At 49.2% G+C, this 18,883-nt stretch overlaps 7 protein-coding genes across 7 annotated transcripts; 4 read left to right on the top strand and 3 right to left on the bottom strand.

The window, feature by feature from the left end:
• Positions 1-232: 232 nt before the first annotated feature.
• Positions 233-2,660, bottom strand: EJ05DRAFT_508667 (asparaginyl-tRNA synthetase). Its single transcript, XM_033748024.1, has 2 exons — positions 607-2,660; positions 233-550 (listed from the first exon to the last, which is right to left on the bottom strand). The coding sequence occupies exons 1-2, from the start codon at positions 2,211-2,213 to the stop codon at positions 424-426; spliced, it is 1,734 nt and encodes a 577-aa protein (XP_033602543.1). The 5' UTR covers positions 2,214-2,660; the 3' UTR covers positions 233-423.
• Positions 2,584-3,825, top strand: EJ05DRAFT_473998 (uncharacterized protein). Its single transcript, XM_033743509.1, has 4 exons — positions 2,584-2,932; positions 2,988-3,178; positions 3,224-3,310; positions 3,363-3,825. The coding sequence occupies exons 1-4, from the start codon at positions 2,862-2,864 to the stop codon at positions 3,536-3,538; spliced, it is 525 nt and encodes a 174-aa protein (XP_033602542.1). The 5' UTR covers positions 2,584-2,861; the 3' UTR covers positions 3,539-3,825.
• Positions 3,556-4,531, bottom strand: EJ05DRAFT_271917 (signal recognition particle, SRP9/SRP14 subunit). The gene is made up of 4 exons (XM_033740368.1): positions 4,482-4,531; positions 4,299-4,389; positions 4,167-4,245; positions 3,556-4,116 (listed from the first exon to the last, which is right to left on the bottom strand). The coding sequence occupies exons 2-4, from the start codon at positions 4,326-4,328 to the stop codon at positions 3,782-3,784; spliced, it is 444 nt and encodes a 147-aa protein (XP_033602541.1). The 5' UTR covers positions 4,329-4,389; positions 4,482-4,531; the 3' UTR covers positions 3,556-3,781.
• On the top strand, positions 4,489-7,347 carry EJ05DRAFT_536271 (uncharacterized protein). Its single transcript, XM_033749305.1, has 2 exons — positions 4,489-4,563; positions 4,613-7,347. The coding sequence occupies exons 1-2, from the start codon at positions 4,503-4,505 to the stop codon at positions 7,186-7,188; spliced, it is 2,637 nt and encodes an 878-aa protein (XP_033602540.1). The 5' UTR covers positions 4,489-4,502; the 3' UTR covers positions 7,189-7,347.
• A 383-nt stretch (positions 7,348-7,730) lies between these two features.
• EJ05DRAFT_271874 (uncharacterized protein) lies at positions 7,731-10,032 on the bottom strand. The gene is made up of 5 exons (XM_033740367.1): positions 9,465-10,032; positions 9,225-9,406; positions 9,084-9,169; positions 8,644-9,035; positions 7,731-8,591 (listed from the first exon to the last, which is right to left on the bottom strand). The coding sequence occupies exons 1-5, from the start codon at positions 9,546-9,548 to the stop codon at positions 7,995-7,997; spliced, it is 1,341 nt and encodes a 446-aa protein (XP_033602539.1). The 5' UTR covers positions 9,549-10,032; the 3' UTR covers positions 7,731-7,994.
• A 923-nt stretch (positions 10,033-10,955) lies between these two features.
• EJ05DRAFT_271863 (uncharacterized protein) lies at positions 10,956-11,869 on the top strand. Its single transcript, XM_033740366.1, has one exon. It carries the CDS (start codon positions 11,158-11,160, stop codon positions 11,680-11,682), a length of 525 nt encoding a protein of 174 aa, XP_033602538.1. The 5' UTR covers positions 10,956-11,157; the 3' UTR covers positions 11,683-11,869.
• A 4,855-nt stretch (positions 11,870-16,724) lies between these two features.
• EJ05DRAFT_271844 (uncharacterized protein) lies at positions 16,725-18,633 on the top strand. The gene is made up of 2 exons (XM_033740364.1): positions 16,725-17,682; positions 17,743-18,633. Exons 1-2 carry the CDS (start codon positions 17,023-17,025, stop codon positions 18,547-18,549), a joined length of 1,467 nt encoding a protein of 488 aa, XP_033602537.1. The 5' UTR covers positions 16,725-17,022; the 3' UTR covers positions 18,550-18,633.
• Positions 18,634-18,883: the final 250 nt, after the last annotated feature.

Raw genomic sequence — 18,883 nt, 5'->3', positions numbered from 1 at the left:
GGCTGGTCGTTTGGCGTCGGGTGAGATCGTTTGGGGTCAGTGGTAGAAGTTCATGTACTTTGATGGCGACAGGGAAGCAAGGTCCACGGGGGCTTTTGACATCCTGTATTTCGTTCGTGGAGCACAGCACAGTACATACCAAGGTACAGCTGCATGGTCAACGCTTTCGAGACCTGGTCTACTAGGATGTCAACTCTGTTGCAAAGAGCAGGCTCTCGTTGCGCTGACGCTTGAGACTCAATAATTCGATTACCTAGGACTTTGAAATTAGCCGTTGCCAATCACAGGTAGTCAGCTATAGGAGGTAGTGTATCAAGTTTTGAATTTAGTCTATCTCATAATTCCACATATGACATTTTGCTTAATGTATAGGGTTTTCAACACATCTTGCAGAGATAAGGGCAACAAGCGGCTAATAATCCACTAAGGTTTGCAGCGCTTGAAGTATCGAGGATACAAGCATGTATCCCGGACGGTGTGTTGGTTGCAGAGCCATGCAAGGAATCGCTCCAGACCTAGACCATAGCCACCGTGGGGAGAAGAGCCATACCTAGAGAGACATGTCAGTATGTGCCCGAATATATCGTTCTTTGATACTATGCTTACTTTCTCTGGTCAGTGTACCAATAGTATTCCGTCGGGTCGATTTCCTCTCTGATAAAGGCCTCACTGAGTTCCTTGAGATCGTAGATCCTCATGCTACCTCCCACAATTTCTCCTACACCTGGCATGAGGCAGTCGACACTTTCAGTGATGGTCTTGTCTTCTTTGTCCTTCATCATATAGAAAGCCTTGATCTCCACCGGGAAATGCGTAAGGAAGATAGGTCGGTTGATAATATCGGTCATCTTCCGCTCCGCTGCCTCTGCGATATCGTCTCCAATCTTATGCGGCTCGCCATCTTCGTTGGGGATATCATGCTCGATGAGCCACTGGATGGCATCTGAGTATCGCATACGCATGAAGGGACGTTCTGGCATCTTGAAATCGGGGTTGAGCTTTTTGATATGTGCAGCAGTATCGGCGTCAGCCAGTGTAACTTCAAGGACTCGGCACATTACATGCTCAAGATGTTCCAGTAGGTCATCGAAGGTGATAAAGTCAAGTTCCGCTTCGACATGAGTGTATTCTGAAAGATGACGCCGCGTCAGGGACTTCTCAGCACGGAATGATTTCTCAATACAGTATACATCGCCCATGGATGGAAGACAGGTCTCGAGATAGAGTTGAGAGGATTGAGTAAGAAAAGCAGGTTCTCCGTAATAGTCGAACTTGAATAGAGTGGCACCGCCCTCAACTTGTGTCTGGACCATCGCTGGAGGGCTGACTTTACGGATCTTGAGTTCGCGATAGACTTGGTTGAATGCAAATTCGACAGTATCTCGAACTAGCATGACACTTGACGCAGTATCACCTCTTAGCGTTAGATGTCGTAGGTTGAGAAGTGTGGCATGCTCGGTGTCTGCGCTGACTCTGTTGGTTATGGCATCCTCACCACCAGCAGCCTTCCACTCTGGTTCAATCTTGAAGAAGTCGACTTGCAGCTCCCTGTCATCTGGTGCGTTGTTGCCCTTGGGAACCTCACACATCTCTCCGAGTACTTCTATAGATGTTTCCCGCGTCAGGGTGAGCATGTCATAAGTTTTCGAAAGAGGGGCGTTGATGATACATTGCAATTGTCCGTAGCCGTCTCTTAATGTTATGAAGATGATATCTTTCTGTTTGCGCTCACGGTGGACTCTTCCGAACACCCTCACCCGTGTCCCACGGTTAGTGTCGCTACTGTCTCCAAATTTGCGTAGCTGGATTGAAGCAGGATCCTTTTCGTGGAGCTTGATCTTGATAGCCTTTGGTAAGCTCGGGTCTTCTGTGATAACCACTTTCTTGGCTTCTTCGAGCACCTTAGCTCGCTCAGAGTCTTCTTTTGCTTTCTTTTCCAGCTGTTCTTTTTCCTTGGCTTCTTTCTTCTTCAGTTGCTCAGCGTACTTCTTGGCATTTTTCAACGCTGTTTTTGCCGCAGGTTGCCAGTCAGCGGGTGCAGATTCAGCGGCATTCTCGGCGACTTCAGTGGCTTTTCGAACGAGATAATTGGCAGTGTCACCAAACTTGAGATAAGCGGCTTGTACAGTGCGGAATGGTAGCAACTGAGTGCCCTCAGTTGCGCTTTCATCCTTGCCGACAGTCTCGTCGACATAGTAGGTTTTGTCGGCCATGGTGTATGTAGTGGAAGTCAAACCTGGTCCAGGTCAATTGACTTATAGCCGTGGGCGCAAATGACACACACAGACCGTTTGCGGAGTCATAATTTCTGGAACGAGGGGCACACTGCACGTAAGGCTGTAAGGCATAAAACCCTAGTTTTGGTGCCCAACCCACGCAAAACTGGTGGATATTTCCAATTTAAAGGAAAGGGTACAAATATCAAGACCTTGAGGTCTCAATGGTCTTGCAAATCGCAGCCTTGTCTAAAGGGTATGTCCTTGCTTAGCTGTGATATTCCGTCAGACGTCAATGGACCGGCGCAATATGAGTGTAATAAAGCTACTTCAGATGCTACTTTGGACGCGTGATTTTCCAGGAATGCTTCGCAATTATTAAGGCCAACGCATAACCGGGCGCATTTTGTGGCCGACTGCCTGACAAACCACGACGCCGGTCTCCAGATGTCATCCAACGTTGTTATTGTAGTCGAAGATTGCCCTGACTACTTCTGAACACATCCCACCAGGGCAAGATCTTCCTAATTCCGCTGACAAACCGAGTAACGCACGGGTCTTTGCTCGCACATAATAGTCACCAAGAGTACCACGAATCCTGCCAGACAACATCTCGTTCAGCATTAGTTCTATCAGCTATACACAATGAGTGACCCGAGTCTATACACCTACCCCTCTCCCCTGGAGGGATACCAAAATCTTCCTGCTCTTCCAGAGTACGTTGAACATGATTGCATGTTCATACATCAGTAATTCTGACAATAGTCACAGTGAGCGAAACGATGATGGTAAATCGTTCAAGAATCCGCAGACTGGAGTCAAGAGCAAAGCATATTCAGAATTCACTTCTCCCATAGACAACGGAGTGCGTGGAGGTTTTGATGTTCATATTTACTTTCTCCAGAGTGATGAAGGACAGACCAAGTTCGCGAAAGAACTGTGGGAAAGGATAAGGCGTGAATGTGTGTTCTCCAAAATTTCCACGTATATCACTAAATTTGAATCAGTTCCGGAACTGAGGATATATCAGCCATGGGACAAGCCCATCGGACCACATTACACCGGCATGTTCGAAGTAAACCTCTTCACACCTGGTAGATATGTCACAGCTTAAGTCTTACTTGACAGTTGCTGATTGCAGATCAGAGCAGTTTGGTGCTTTCGTGCCGTGGCTGGTAATCAACCGTGGTCCACTATCAGCTCTTGTTCATCCAAACACTGGAGACGACATCCGCGACCACTCGCAACTTGCGACTTGGATGGGTGAGCCGCTCCCGGTTAACTTAGCTCTGTTAAGAAGGTTCTTGAAAAGTAAAGCTTGATGGTGGTTCTGCTCGCCATTTCCGCTTACTAGTTTCGACGGGTATTAGAGCTCCTATATATCAGGCAATATGCTAGGGCGAGTCATACATAGAATCTTTTTGGCGTCCATGTATAATCTCCGACCATTTTCCTCGAAGTGAATAGTTTGCACTATCTCGAAGCACTTCAGTATTGCATTTCGAGCAAGGCTAGCACGATATGCATCGCTTTGCTTTGGCGATGTTTGTGAATGCCTCAGAGTTTTATGCCTTGTTGCCATCATCCACACCTCCGGCCTTCTTCTTCTTCGCCACCTTCTTTCTCTTGCTTCGATCTCTCTTCTTCAATGCAGACATTCCCGTCTTGCAAATCTCTGCATACCGCACATAGAAACTGTCCAGCGCATCTGGTTGCACTATCGTTGACAATTTGACCTTGTCATCTTTCTTTCGATCTCTTCTCTTTTCCTTAGATGCTCCATCTGTTGCTCTAATGAGAACCGGGACAGGGTGCGGCGGATGCAAGTCCCATAGCGGGTCATCGCTGACCTTTTCGGCTGATGGGGGAAAGTCTGTTTCGTCGTCGAAAGCGTATGTTACTATGATGTGTTAGACTTCATCCATTACACATATCACGTTCAGTACATACAGCGCTTTTGTGTCAGGAAGACTGTGCCATGCCCTTTATTACGTCTCGAATCGAAGAGCTCTGCCAGTCTCGTGAAGAACTGTCTTGGATCAGCACTGTTGCAAGATGGACTATCACGCTAGACTTCCACACCTCTTCATTACTCATATGTATGCTCGCCATACTCTCAACTGATCGTGCTCACACCAAGGTCAAAGTGCTGCACTAGATCTGTACGCGTTGGCTGCTACTATCGTCAGAGGCGGTCGGTTGGTGGGGCGGAATGAGGGAGTCGCTTGCGGAGTTGGGCGAGACCTCCGAACTTTTTTCTGAGACCTTTTGACACTTCACATCGCAATGCGCCAACGCCAATTTGACGGCCCTAAGCTGCCGGCAGAGCTTTTGCAACAAGTCGGAGGTGTGATGGTACTGATCAATTATCGTGAATGTTTATTGACTGTTTATAGTCTTTGCTGGTTCAGGTCGTAATAGGCAAAATTACCAAGGAGCAAACGGACGTAAGGCAAAACGGCAAGCAGAACGTGTGCAGAAGAAACAAATTAAGAGGCTACCAAAGCCCACGCCAAAAAGATTTGCCAGCCCAGAAGAGGAGTCATCCCTAGACGATGCACCTCCTCGAGTCCGAAATCCTCCACATGTAGCGACGAATAGCAAACCTAAATCAATACTGAAGATCACGAAAGCTCCAACACGACATACTGATAGCGAAGATGAGACAGAGCAGGAGGAAGGTAGTACGCGGTCAACAGGATCCAGGTCAGAGTCGGAGTCGGAGTCGGAGTCCGAATGCGAGAAAGTGGTTTCTCGTCCGGACATACCAAACTCGACGAAGCGGCGACTGGAAGAGGAGGATGCTGAAATTGCTGCCCTTGAGAGAAAACTTGGGAACAGAGGGAAGAAGGCACAGAATGGGGAAGATGACGATGGGCTCGACTTTATTCTAGAAGGACTCGGTGGTAGCGACAGCGACACCCAGCCTTCGAAGAGAAAGCGCAGCACTGAAGACGAGGAATGGCTCGCCAGCAAGAGACGAAAAGCTGAATCTGAGAAGAAGAAGCGCAAGGTAAATGCTAAGATTAAAGCAAAAAAGTCCAAGTTCGAAGAGGAGGCTGATTCGGACGAATCCATTGACTCTGAGCACAGCTCAGAAGAGCCTGACACAGAAGAACAGCTTGAAGATAGCGCTGTGGATGACGACTTTTCAGGCTTTGATTCAGAGACATCAGATGAACCTGAGGCCCAACGAAAACCACGAGAAAACCCTTATGTTGCACCCGTACAAGTCTCCGCCACTCTCTCGTCAGAGAAATATGTTCCCCCTTCTCTACGCAAACCTCCTTCGTCCGAGGCAGAGTCCCTTACCCAGCTTCGTCGCCAAGTTCAAGGTCTACTGAACCGTCTTTCTGAAGCCAACCTCCCTACGATTCTCAAAGACATCGAGAACGTATACCTCAACAATGCGCGGCAATATGTTACCACCACGCTCATCGATCTCCTACTTACACTTATATGCGATCGCACCACTCTCAATGATACCTTCCTAATTCTTCATGCTGGCTTCATCACAGCTGTATACAAAGTCGTCGGTACGGATTTTGGAGCACAGCTCGTGGAAAGACTCGTTGCCGAATTTGATAAGTCCTACCGAAACAACGCCAATACTCCCGAGACAGGGAAAGAACCTTCCAATCTTATTTCACTCATGTCGGAGCTTTATAATTTTCAAGTGATTGGCAGCAACATCATTTTCGACTATCTCCGGGATTTTCTCTCCCAGCTTACTGACCTCCATACCGAGCTTATACTGCGCATGGTCAAGCTGTCGGGCCATCAGCTCCGACAAGACGACCCCTCAGCGCTGAAACATATTGTTCTCCTACTTCAAAAATCAGTGTCGGAAGCCGGGGAAGCCAATTTACCCGTACGGACAAAGTTCATGATCGAGACCATCAACAATCTCAAAAATAATCGCATGAAGACCGGCCTAACAGCCTCCAGCATCACCGCAGAACACACTACACGCATGAAGAAACAACTTGGCGCACTTAACACAAGGTCTATCAAAGCCACTGAGCCGCTCCGCATCGGCTTGTCAGATATACGCAACACAGACAAGAAGGGCAAATGGTGGCTTGTTGGCGCAAGCTGGAAGGGGAATGACAGCGCGGCTACTCCCACATCCACCTCAACCGAAGATACCCTGTCATCATCTTCCAAATCTAAAACCAAGCCATTGACACTCGATCTTCCCGCCGACCTGACCACAACTGATTGCGATACAACCCCATCCGACCTCCCAACTCTCGCCCGCGCCCTGCGCATGAACACATCCATTCGCCGTGCCATCTTCACGTCTATAATGTCCGCCGCAGACTACAAAGATGCACACACGCGTCTGCTTAAGCTACGTCTCAAGCGTGCCCAAGAGCCCGAGATTCCTCGCGTACTTCTCGCGTGCGCGGGAGGGGAGACAGCCTACAACCCGTTCTACACTATCGTCGCGCGAAAACTCTGTGCTACGCATCGCATACGTATGGCGTTTCAGTTTGCGCTGTGGGACTTGGTGAAGAGAATGAGTGTGGACGAAGATGATCATGACGATGCTGAAGCCGATGAAGGTGGTGATGTGCTTGACATGCCACGGATTGTGAACTTCGCTAAGACATACGGCTCGCTGATTGCCACACAAGCACTGCCCTTGACATGTCTTAAAACTATCGAATTCCCGTACTTGGAGCCGAAGCTAAGTTCGTTTGTAGAAGTACTTCTCGTGACCGTCATTCAAGAGGCAGCGAAAATTGGTAAAGAGAAGACTGGGGAACATAAGGTGTTGAAGGAAGTCTTTACGGAGGTTAGGCAGACGCCAGGCCTGGCGAGTGGATTGCAGTATTTCGTGGGTGAGGTGGTTCGGAAAGGAGAGATTGTGAGTGGAAGGAAGGAGAGAGGAGCCATTAGGAAGGGCTGTGATATTATTGGGAAGGTGCTAGCAGGGGCAAGTGAGGAAGCCGTAGAGGAGCAGTGACTTGGTAGTCCATGTTACCATGATACACATACTAAAGCCACTGTAAATACGCCTCATCTTGTGACCTTTGCCCACTGCCAGTATACTGTGCAAAGCAATTTTATAGAATGCCTTTATGAAATACTTGAGCTAAGCTAGAAATATGATACATGATTCTCCACGCCAGGAACGAGCTTGCCAATCCAAAAGTCGCACAGAACATCATGGGAAGTTTAGATAGAGAAAATTCTGAAAGTGTCTTGCTAGTCGTATATCAGCATTCAGTGAAATATGACAGAGTCGAATGATCTGATAGACGGAGGTCCTCAAAGCTGGGAAGTTGAATTTGTCAGATCAGTGTAAATATGGTCGAGGCTCCCAGTACACAAAGGAGTCGAAAGAGATTTCAAGGATCAGCCATTTGGAGTGGAAGTACGTGCTTGGACGGCCGAATTGTTGCAATGTTGCAATTACCCATTCCGTATCATCATCCCCTTGTTGACCAGCGCTACGCTCAGAGCACAAAGTCTCACGTAAAGATCGACCCAAGTCTCAACAGCATTGTCACTTAAGATGCACCCGGACTTGGTATATACAGCTACATTGTGTTCATTGTATTCATACATACATTGTCAGTGGGACAGACCACAGACAATGCCAAGAGCATGGCCCAGAAACAATGCTTTCATGCAAGCATTCCGCCGCTTTCCCCATGCGATCCCATGACATATGTAACCCCTTCGATTCTATCTCAACAACCTTTTTCAAATATGGCTCCTGCTCTCATTAACAGTAGCTCCCACCGGTCACTCGGTATTCCTCTCCGCTTATGCGATGAATCGACGAGTGGAGAATCTCCCGCGTCCACGACCGCGTCCGCGTCCGAAGCGGTTGCCGCCAAAGCCATTGTCTTGACCTTGACCTTGACCTGTTTGGTTTTGAGCATTATTGTTCTGCCCATTGTTCACGTTCTGACCTTGGTTTGCGTTCTGGCCATCACCTGCGTTTTGGCCGCCATCTGCATTCTGACCTTGGTCTCCATTCTGACCTTGGTCTCCATTTTGGCCTTGGCCTCCATTCTGACCTTGGTCTGCATTCTGGCCCTGATCTGCATTCTGTCCTTGGTCTGCATTCTGGCCTTGGTCTGCATTTTGGCCCTGGTCTGCATTTTGGCCCTGGTCTGCATTCTGGCCTTGGTCTGCATTCTGACCATCGTTCGCGTTTTGGCCGTTGTTGTTTCCATTCTGACCGTTGTTGTTTGCATTTTGATCGTTGTTGTTACCATTTTGACCGTTGTTTGCATTCTGGCCATTGTTTGCATTTTGACCATTGTTGTTATTATTGTTACCAGCATTGGCGCCTCCAACGCTGAAACGAATGCAATCGTCCTGAGAGCCTCTTTGGGCGACTGGCATGATAACAGCCTAAATTATAGTCAATATGGAGCATAAGGCAGCGCGGTATTTGGGCACGTACTTGATGGTTAGACGCCGATGTCATGGTACATGCACGGTAGTTGCCAGCAGGGAGACCGCCAACAGCAGTGGCACTCAGAAGACCGTTGCCATTACCCTCATCATTGATACCCTTGAAGAAAGCAAACTTTGTCGGATCTGGAGGTGTCTGCGGGTTTGCATCGTTCCCGAGGTCTTGAACCGTGATATGAGTGTGACCGACTATCTTACCACCCTGAAGAGCTTGTGGAGCAGCATAGTATGTATCGTCAGGGTTTGTGAAAGAGCCTGGCACGAGGCCCTGGATTTGTGCGGAGAATGTAATGTCTGTGTCTGCGGCAATATCCTCTCCATTCTGAGGGCTGACGATGACGCCTGAAACCATGTTCGCGGTGGACGGTATATCTCCCATGGCTTTATAGAAGTCAGCAAAGCCCATATATCAGATTGCCTTTAACGTACGAATTCCATTACAAGAGCCTCCCTGGACTTGCTGGCCGTTTGTCTTGGTTTTTCCAGTACATACGTTGATGAAGTTCGCTGGGTCACTGCTTGCTGTTAGTGGTGAAGAAGTTAAGGTTTCTCTGAATACGGAGTACTGACGTTTGTGAATCAGCCTGGCCGTCTTCGGCTCCGACACCTCCGCTGTTACTAGCATCTTGTACGTTGTCGGCCAGTAGGAGAAGTGCATTTCCATTGCCTTGGTTATTGTTATTGTTATTGTTATTATTATTGTTGTTGTTGTTTTGGTTGTTTTGGTTGTTCTGGTTATTCTGGTTATTATTCTGCCGTTTGAGCACGTTACTACAATCATTCTTCCTCGTTTCACTCGATGTAACATACATTGTTGTTGCCATTTCCGCCCCTATCCTGGGCAGCGACGCTGACCGTCAGAAGTATAAGAGAAATTGCTGTCGTGAACTGCATGATGCCGGCGCAAGAGATGACGAGTAACAGCAGGAAGAATGGTCAAAAACGAAGGTATTTCCGGCTAGCGGGGGATTATACAAGTATCAGACACAGACACGTTCAACGCAATCTGATCGAAGAAGAAGATCAAGCAAGGAAAGGAATGTGACCGCCGACGGAGGAAGTCCTTCGAATTGACCGTTGAAAAAGAGAATGAAAAACAGAAGCTCTTGTAATAGGCAGCCGACCTACTTAAGTTTACCTTGGCGATACTTGACGTTCTACACACCTCTATAGCACCCCAAGCCGATGCTTGGCCTATGAAACCCGATGTGAGGGCCATATTGTCTCAGCTACCATTTCATGAGGATCGTTAAGACATTGATACACAGAACAACCGTTAGTCGTACCAGAGCCGCTCGGAGTGAGATGACTACGCCTATCTGAGCAAGGCAGGTCGGCAGCAGAACTTTCCAGGTGTTGTGTATGGAAACGGTATCGGTTTGATGCTGAGATGGGCCTGAGACTCACGGAGTTTGAGAGTAAGCAGTTATAACCAATCAAAAGTGCCCAAATGCCTCTCCGACGTTCAGCCGTGTCCTCGCCAATGAGCACTCATTTCCTTGCAGTCTTAGACGTTGCATCAAGCATCCGCCACAACACACACCCATCCCAAAGCTCATCATCGACCTGACAGCTCGCCTGTCTCGACGATGCATCGGCTCTTCAGATTGGGAGCTCATATTCATGCGTTTTGAGTGTCGTTTGTCAAAAGAAGTCCTCTTCTATGCATATCAGACATATGCAGGGCCACTAAACGCTGCCCGGTCCAGTGGGGTCTTTAAGGACAAATCCTGCAAGAAGCCTCTCTATGTGGCAAGGTCTTCAGACTTCAATATTCTTGGCTTTGACCATGTCTCCACGTTCATGAGAGCATTACGGAACGCCACACGGAGTAGTCTAGAGTCTCGACGTCACTCAAGAACTGTCCACCGGTACAGATCGTCGACCAGCATCTGGAGGCTATGGGCGTGTAAATAGTATCTAAGTTGTCAATATCGAAGACGCCAGCACGGCTTTGTTTGTGCGACTCAAGTATCTTCAGGGAATCGCCATGGTCCACTAATTAATAGTGGTATCACGCAACGTTGTTGACTCTCGCCCAAACATTATAATCGAAGTCGTTTGTTGCTTCGAAAAACATATCCGAATACCAAGCTTTGTTCTGATCTAAGCCGCCGAAAGACCATCTCATTATCGCGGTATAGGATGCCTAATGATGGTCAAGTCCACTATGCATCTAAGATTAAAGGTCATCCTGTTTTTCCCAGGGTTTCGTCGAGCGAGCGATGTGGGCAAACACCCGGATAGGCTCGCCCGCAGCCGCAGGTGCACGTCTTGGCCCCTGTCTCACCTTGGTATCATCTTTGGACGATCGACCGACGTGCGACTCTTGCAGCCGCCGACCGAAGCTCATCGTTTCGCTTCAAAAAGGTCAGTTGGGTGAATCAGACAAGCTCCAGCACATGCAAATTGGTAGTCACGACATATACCCATGTCTTCGACCGTTCTGCTGTTATCACCTCTGTGTCCAGCCTAGACTGACTCTTCATCTTTCTCTCACTGAATGACTGCCAATTCAGCGCCGACAGAGCAGCATGTTCGCTATTGCACATCTCCACAGTTTCGATTACATCTTCTCTACACCTTGAACGCCCAGCACAGAGAGAGAGAGAGAGAGAGAGAGAGAGAGAGAGAGAGAGAGAGAGAGAGATATCATTGTGTTAAGAACGATTACCGTACATCGAACGGCAAATCCCACACGAACGATCTAGAAGACTCAGTAGTCGAGCCAAAATTTGCAGCCGATGCCCATCTGTTCTCAGAATGGCTATCCGGAGAAACCTATAGCGATGGAGACATCTCTCCGCACTCTGTTCCGAAGAAATCTCCCCAGCGCAACGGCTTTGACCGTGTCTTCAATCAACGGTACCCGACTCCGCTCCCGAGTCCACGTTCACCCCCTGTCCGTGAACCAGACTTTCGACTCGGACGCCGCGAGGCACGCGGCAACCACTCAACCAAATACAAAGGCCCTATGTCCCCCTCTTCCGAAGACCCTGCAATTCCTCCGATGCGGCAACTAGTCTAGAAACCAAACCTCCTCTTCCGTCCTCAAATGCGAACGTAATAGAGTCTGGTTTATAGTTTACCTGCTGCTTCTAGCCACGATCACTTTTTCTCCGTGATTCCAGGACCTTTCAAAGGCCTCCAAGAACGGTGCCTGCCGTGTTACAGACGCCTCGTCCGCGATACGAACACGAGAGAGAACACGAGTGGCTCTGTACCATGGCTCACGCTGCCCAGCTGACACTGGAGAGCCAATTCTTGGCTACATGCACCGACCGTGATAGGGAGCCAGAAGCAATAGACACGACCCAAACATTTCCGCCTCTTCGCACGTAGTAGCCTAGTAGCTCAAGATACCGCATTCACCATCCACAGCCCTTTCACGATGCTGTCGAGATGCATATCTCACAGCGGTTATCTAACAGCCGATCTCTGCAGCCGCGCCTTGGTCAACCGTGGGCGCTGACTGACCCTGGAAGCTTAGCCTGCGGCCGGGCGCGGCGCAGCGCACAGTCCTTCCGGTACGCCCTTGTTTTTTTTCCACGCCTCGGAACCGGATCCTACGACAAGAGAGACGACGATCCCTATATCTGTTTGGCGTGCAGGAGAGCGGCAGTTGTTCTTGCTTTGTGCTGTGATCCTACGTATTTGCTTAGCCCACCAAGAGTCTTCGCGAGTGTCACTGTCAAACGTGTCAGAATGTCAGATGATCCCTTGGCTCTAATGCTCTAGCTAGGAGTATCATAAACGAACTACATGGTCATAACGTAAGCATTGTAAGGTGACCATGAGTGTCATTGCTTAATGCGAAAGTGACATGCGCAACAACAGTAGATGGTACCTGACAGGCATACACACTCGTGAACTGAATTGAGTTTGAGTAAGGGAAGCTTGTGTGCTGCTCCTCAAAAGTCCACCATGCGAACACTGGTAAATGAGGTGAGATGAACACGAAAGTCTGGTTGGCGCTATGGAAAGCTAAACGGGACACGTGATGAATATCAGCAGCGCGCGCAAGATGAGAATTGTTTGTCCTGATAACGCATCTCGAGATGATACTGCAACAGCAGTTTTCGAAAGAGGAAACAATAACAATAATAACAAACACCGATGATGATGCATTATCAATTGTATGAGCCTGCACGTTTCTAATGGACGCTCAGCCCCGTGCGAGTTGTGCAGCGGGAAAACAAGCTTTGCGCGCACAGCACGACAAGTGACACAAGACGGAGCGCAGGCAGGATCATCTTCAAGTGACTCGCTCCCAGTGCGCAGAGTATTTATTATTTGTTTACATGTGCAAGCAGTCGAACAACAGGAAGTAGAAGTTGGCGGAGCATGGCACATCTAGGCTTTTCCGTCTGCCAGGATCGCTGGGACGGCAGACTGGCTATAGCTTTCTCTCTAGGAGACGCAGGGAAATCTGGGGGTGGTATGATGGCTATAGCTTCTCGATGAGCTTGATGTTTGGTGGCTGAAAGCTGAGGCTGTTGTTATGATTGCAATTACATAGGTGCCCTTGGATGTCCCGAGGTTCACCTGAAGCTTGGCCGACGGGATCGCCGGAGAGGAATTCATGGTCCACTGGACAATGTTGGTTGTTTTTTGAGATTTGTGAGGATGCACTGTCCCAGGCAACCGGTATGGAGCTGTTCCGTAGTCGAGGTGTGCGTAGTGTGGTGATCCTACAATGTGTCTACTATGTAGTAACAGCGGCAGTCAGAGTTTCCGTATCTGGTGTAAGATGATTGGGGAGATGCGGAGATAACTGCAGTACGTTGGTTCGTTCGACCATGAGTCTGTATCCTGCAGGATTGTGTTCACCAGGAATACGGTTCTGCGAATAGTAGGCGTGTTGCATGTTGCAATTACCAACCCAAAGACCAGGACACCCACAGATGGGGATGTCCGTAGGAAGCAGACAGTTATAGTTTTTCGTAGTCATGTCGGCGTAAAAGGTTTTGTTGTAGTAGATGAAACACCTCTTACGAGATTGTATGGTTTCTTTATCGACCTGAACAGCAGAGAGCCCCATTTTCACCCTGGTGAGGGCCAGGTTGACGGGACGGTCTGACTGAAGCTTATTTTTTGACACAGGGTCCCCTGCCGGCAGTGGTAGCCATCTCGCAGGCCAGGGTTTAAGAAGGACCGACTGCACCCGTGCGTGTCGATTAGGCAATAAGAGTTTTTCTGCCAGTCAAAAAGGACGGGTTTTGTTATATGCCAGATTAGAGTGCATCGCAAGGCAATGGTAGCCATGTTGTCTGCGTGGTAAGTCAGTTCTGAGAACTTAGAGCCGATACTTTATTGTTCTCCTGAGATAAGGAGATGTCAGCAAATGACACTGCATATTTTCGATAGCATTGAGACTTCGCGCAGCGAATCCTCTGCAGAACGTGTTGTGACCCTGAACCTTGTGGACGCGTCTCTCGTGCCCGACGAGCCTCTTACCCGTCGGCCGTTAAAGTTTAATGGAAAGACGACATGTGGTGACATTCGAATACAGCGACACCTTAGTGGTGCGGTGCAAGAGTAAAGCTGGGTCGCTAATCCTTCGCAAAAGTGATGCTCATGCTCCTCCACGGGAGAAGTAGCGTGATCTTCCTTCGCATGAGGTTCAGACTGCTCAGCACCGTTGTGGACGCGTGAAGTGTCACCAACCTCGGAAGGGTCTGGTGCGAAAAGGAGAGTAAAAAAATTGACCCATGAAATATTGGCCGATTCGCCCCACAGACTCGATAGGTATGATCGCATGGCCTCACTGATCGATCAGAGTCGTGTGCGAGGCGGACGAGCACAGATAGTGCGACGCTTCCTCTATCGTGCCATGATGCGCTGGGCCGGTGCGTCTGTGCCTGCCCGCCTGGCGTAGTAGTTCAAGATGCGATGAGATGAGATGCCGGGAGGTTGCAATTCTGGTCGACTAGAGAGCTTCTCCGCATCTTTGATCCCCCTCGAAGACACGAAGACGCGAAGACGCGGGTGCGTAGTTTGAGAAATTCTCCGCCAGCCGCTTAGGCGTTATCGATGGATCTAAGGCCTACCAGACAATTCAATCATTCTCATGCCCAAGAACCCTTGTCTAGCTTGAGGAAGCGGGCTGCATGAAAAAAAAATCTGGAGATGGATGATGCTGCTATCAAACATTGTGTGTATGCTAACTCTATGCCGTGACTGTTGATTCTCTGCCGTGGACACTGACTCTATGCCGTAAATGCTGATTCCATGCTGTGATAAAAGACCAAGACAGTTTATGGTTAAACCTTCTGGTTGAGACGAGTCAAGGCCATTGATGAGAGAATTAGGGCAGTTTATGAGGGAGCGGGTGGAAAGTCGCTTCCGGAAGAAGTGTTGATTGGTGGCACCATGTAGTAAAAAACAAAACGCACGACTCTTACAGGCTGGGATAGTCGGTCCCGATGAGCTATTATGGACTCTAAAGGGAGGGGGAAAGGGTTGGCACTGGTTAGGCGACCTGGGGAGAGATGTGATGGGAACGTGAATGCTGCATGGTTCGGCAGACCTCTGACCCGACCTTCTCCAGACGCAGTAGTTGCAAGCGGCAGTGATGACTTGTCGAATTAAAGCATAAATAATGACATTGAACGGGAAGGGTGTTCGGGCAAAGGAAGAAGTGCATCAAGTCTACGATGACTGGTCAATGGATTGTAGTGACCAGCTGGAAGCCTCGCCGAACGACATGGCCGAGCTATGAAGCTAGTATGTGCTGATGGCTGAAGGATGTTCTACTAAGTAGTGAGTAGAAGACATTAGAATGATTAATTACACGTGAGTTGCTGTGGAATCATAGTGCTATCTATCCATGGATGCACATGGCATGCTGCCGCCGTCCTATCACAACGAGCGAACGTTTCAGGCCATTCAACGGCGTGCCCAGATTAAGCACAGTGACCACTGACAACGCGTCGCATGCGTCCCACGCTTCACGGTCGCACATGTGGTGTAGTTCAGCGATGCCGTGTGCTACTACTAGGTATTATTGATTGACTGACTATCTGTCTGTCTGTCACGACTGTCATCGTCGTCTGTTGATCTCGCAGCACCGCACCGCACACGGGATGCCTGAACTGCATCCAACTGCATCCAGGGGGAGGGAGAGAGAGGGAGAGGGAAAGAAAAAGAGGGGGAGGCGCATGGAGCCCTTGATGGGTGTGACAGTGTCTCAGTCCTCCATCTCCTGCTTTTGCTCACCCTACTCCTTGGTCCCAAAGACATGATGGATGATAGCGTTCTGTGGTCAGGACTCAGGAGAATAGTCGACAGTTAGTTGTTATGCAGCCAGACTCATCAAGTGCAGGGATAGCGCATAAATTCCCAGGCAAAGCAAAGCCAGCGTTCTCCGGCAGTGTGGAAGCTCGTCCCCCCCAGCGGTCTTACCGGAATCGGCTTGGCTAGCTTGGCCTGGGCCTGTGTGTGTATGTATGTGGCCCGTGTGTGGTCTTAGTGTGGCCCGTGTGTGGCCTGTGTGGGGTTCTCTCCAGGGCTTTCCCGTCGGCGTCTTCCCAGCGCTGCGCCCAAGGGACCATCGCCGAATATTCACTCTCTGGTTTTTAGTCGCAGAAACAAAGAAAAACACTTTGAAACTTGCCATTTTAATATACCTCCTCAATACTCTCTCTCCCTGGGTCACTACACCCCCCCTCCCCCCCCTTCTTCCTACGTCCCCTTCCTTCCTACGGCCATCCCGAGTCTATCTGTGTGCCCTCACCCTCACTTCACGCCTTTTTTGTTGGTGTCGACTGTAACGATTCCTCCCTTCAACAATCAATCGTCATCATCATCTCTCTCACCTCTCTCTCTCTCTCTCTCTCTCTCTTGCAATCCCTTGCCTCAATCACTCGGTTTGTCTTTTTCTTGCTGTCGAGCTTCCGTTGCCGACTGCCTTTCTTCACACATCTTTCTTTCTATCGCTTCTGTGGCGACCACCTTTTCTCGGCCTGCTGGTTTCGTCATCTTGTGCCCTTCCATCCTTCAGTTTCCAGTCGAGCCTCAGACTGCTCTTTATATCACTCAAGGGCACTTCCAGGTGTTCTTTAGAAGCTTGCTATTTCCAGCATCGCCTTGCTTGCTTGATCATCGCCTCCCTACATTCCTGTCCTGGCCTGGCGAGACAATTAAAAAAGATCTACAATATCCGTTCTATACGCCGTGCAGTCTCGATCTTGATCTCTCACACCTTCTCACCCTTCTCTGGTTGACTACTGCCTCACCGTTGGCCTGGCATCTCCACGCTGGACCCTGACGTAAAAAAATCCATTGTTGACAATAAACACCCCACGAAGATTTCTCTCCCACATCAACTTCACGCCCAATCAACACCTACACACCACAACTGCCAGCAATGGAACTGCAAACCGTCCAGATTCTTGACGACTGGTCCAGCATGTCCAGAGATGTACCGCATTCTCGCAACGCATCCGCTGACTCAACTGGTACAACAAGCTCAAATGGAACCTCAGCCTACCCGATGATTCTCGAACACGTCCTGTCATATCCAGGCACGTACGAGATATCTCTCCGTACCATGTACACTCTCAACAGTGCTCCACGGACCCATGGACCGAATCGATCGACAACTTCGTCGTACGAAAGCGACTCCTCAAACGCTTCGTCAAATTCGCCCGTAGCCAATACCACGCAGTTCAGCTCAGCTCTTATGTCTCACATTGCCAAGCTTCCTGCACAGCCGTGCTCTCTACCGCCAAGCTTTATCATCTCATTCGTGCGCCGCTGCTTTCACCCAGAGTTGACCATGGTCGACTTTCCCCAGGCTCTAGCCGCATTGGATTACCTGAACGATCTCGAGAACAGGAGAAAGAAGGAAGTTCGCGCAGCATTTGCAAAGCTCGGCATAGAAGCAAGTTTAGATGGCGAGGAGACAGACAGAGAGCGTGTATTCAGTCAATATCCCGGTGTAGCCCAATGGGTTAAGAACGCCGAAGCCAAGGAACGAAAACTTGACAGTGTATACACTGCGGTTTATCTCGGCCTTCGTCGATGGGTAAGTTTGTATCACCACTCTGTTATGCACCGTCCATGAACCTTACTAACCAACGCATAGGTCTTAATTAACGAAATGTGCCTCGAGCCATTCCACAAGAACAACTGCCATGCTATGCTGAACACAATCTTCCCTCCAATCCCACCAAGAAAACAACCGACAAGTCTGCTGAAGCCCGAAGTCCTTATGTCACAACGCGAGTCATTCTTCCAGTACATCAATAAAGTCAGCAAACATGGCAAGGCTGTTTTGAAGCCGCTCCAGATGCACCAAAAGAAGGAGCAGGATCTCAATGGATGGGCTGAGGTTGTCAGAGCTCTTGAGAAGTACCTCTTAATTGCTAAGAATATGATTGATGACTGCGTGGACATATCAATTGAGCCTTTCGTTGATGAGGCTGCCAAGCGTGGGGGTCGTAAGACTGATTCGGGTGTCAGTTTTGGCTCAGATCGGTCCAAGGTATCGGCGGCTCCGAGCATCGGCGGCTCTATCACTGGGGACTACAAATCCATGGAACAACCGTTGAAAGGTCTATCGACCATTGAGAAGATTACGCGAGAGTTCAAGCGTATGCGCTCAAAGTCCCGCAACCGTATGGAGGTTGAGGAGATTCGCCCACGTGTTGGCACACCAGAGAGCCTAAGAAGCGAGAGACCCATCAGTCCACAGCAAGACAGGCTACGGGGAGTGAAGAAGATGAAGTCAGCTAGCGCACTCAGCCATATTAGGCAAGCAAGCAGTGGTTCCAACTCGAATGGTGGATCTCGACAGAATAGCGATGCCTCGGCATTCGATCCTGAAGAAATGCGACGCGCTCGACAGCGCTACGACGAAGGCGTTAAGCAGAACAGCCACGCAGGCGCATAATTGGTCGTCGACTTATCCTGAATTGCACGATATATACGATTTTCATTCTATGCACGCACGCGCGTGTCCGGCTCTTTACTACAACGACATTAGATGAGAAAGGCTGGCGGAGGCCACGCCTACGGCATATTTTCTTCCACACGTCCAGGCGCAAATCCGGTCATCTCTCACGGGAAAACAAAAAGGTCCTTTATGTTATCTCGTTCTGTTCTACTACGACCTGGTGGCTGCTTTGACATGTTTGTACTTCTGGTTCTTGTTCTTGTCCTTTTTTTTTTAACTTCATTGTTCATATCAACATGCCTTTTACGCTTCCACAGCCTCGAGGGTGATG

Source organism: Pseudovirgaria hyperparasitica (assembly GCF_010093815.1).
Source record: "Pseudovirgaria hyperparasitica strain CBS 121739 unplaced genomic scaffold EJ05scaffold_4, whole genome shotgun sequence".
NCBI classification, from domain to species: Eukaryota; Fungi; Ascomycota; class Dothideomycetes; order Acrospermales; family Acrospermaceae; genus Pseudovirgaria; species Pseudovirgaria hyperparasitica.
This window is presented reverse-complemented; position numbering and strand designations above follow the sequence as displayed.

Bases quoted from the DNA above. Each gene is read 5' to 3' on its own strand.
- EJ05DRAFT_271844 (XM_033740364.1), top strand. From the start codon at position 17,023: ATGGAACTGCAAACCGTCCAGATTCTTGACGACTGGTCCAGCATGTCC. The intron at 17,683-17,742 runs GTAAGTTTGTAT...ACCAACGCATAG, and splicing joins ATCTCGGCCTTCGTCGATGG to GTCTTAATTAACGAAATGTG.
- EJ05DRAFT_508667 (XM_033748024.1), bottom strand. From the start codon at position 2,213: ATGGCCGACAAAACCTACTATGTCGACGAGACTGTCGGCAAGGATGAA. The intron at 551-606 runs GTAAGCATAGTA...ATGTCTCTCTAG, and splicing joins TGGTACACTGACCAGAGAAA to GTATGGCTCTTCTCCCCACG.
- EJ05DRAFT_473998 (XM_033743509.1), top strand. From the start codon at position 2,862: ATGAGTGACCCGAGTCTATACACCTACCCCTCTCCCCTGGAGGGATAC. The intron at 2,933-2,987 runs GTACGTTGAACA...CAATAGTCACAG, and splicing joins AATCTTCCTGCTCTTCCAGA to TGAGCGAAACGATGATGGTA. The intron at 3,311-3,362 runs GTAGATATGTCA...ATTGCAGATCAG, and splicing joins AGTAAACCTCTTCACACCTG to AGCAGTTTGGTGCTTTCGTG.
- EJ05DRAFT_271863 (XM_033740366.1), top strand. From the start codon at position 11,158: ATGACTGCCAATTCAGCGCCGACAGAGCAGCATGTTCGCTATTGCACA.
- EJ05DRAFT_271917 (XM_033740368.1), bottom strand. From the start codon at position 4,328: ATGGCGAGCATACATATGAGTAATGAAGAG. The intron at 4,246-4,298 runs GTGTGGAAGTCT...GATCCAAGACAG, and splicing joins TACATATGAGTAATGAAGAG to TTCTTCACGAGACTGGCAGA. The intron at 4,117-4,166 runs GTATGTACTGAA...AACACATCATAG, and splicing joins CTTCCTGACACAAAAGCGCT to TAACATACGCTTTCGACGAC.
- EJ05DRAFT_271874 (XM_033740367.1), bottom strand. From the start codon at position 9,548: ATGCAGTTCACGACAGCAATTTCTCTTATACTTCTGACGGTCAGCGTC. The intron at 9,407-9,464 runs GTATGTTACATC...CTCAAACGGCAG, and splicing joins GCGGAAATGGCAACAACAAT to AATAATAACCAGAATAACCA. The intron at 8,592-8,643 runs GTACGTGCCCAA...ACTATAATTTAG, and splicing joins CATCGGCGTCTAACCATCAA to GCTGTTATCATGCCAGTCGC.
- EJ05DRAFT_536271 (XM_033749305.1), top strand. From the start codon at position 4,503: ATGCGCCAACGCCAATTTGACGGCCCTAAGCTGCCGGCAGAGCTTTTG. The intron at 4,564-4,612 runs GTGTGATGGTAC...GACTGTTTATAG, and splicing joins GCTTTTGCAACAAGTCGGAG to TCTTTGCTGGTTCAGGTCGT.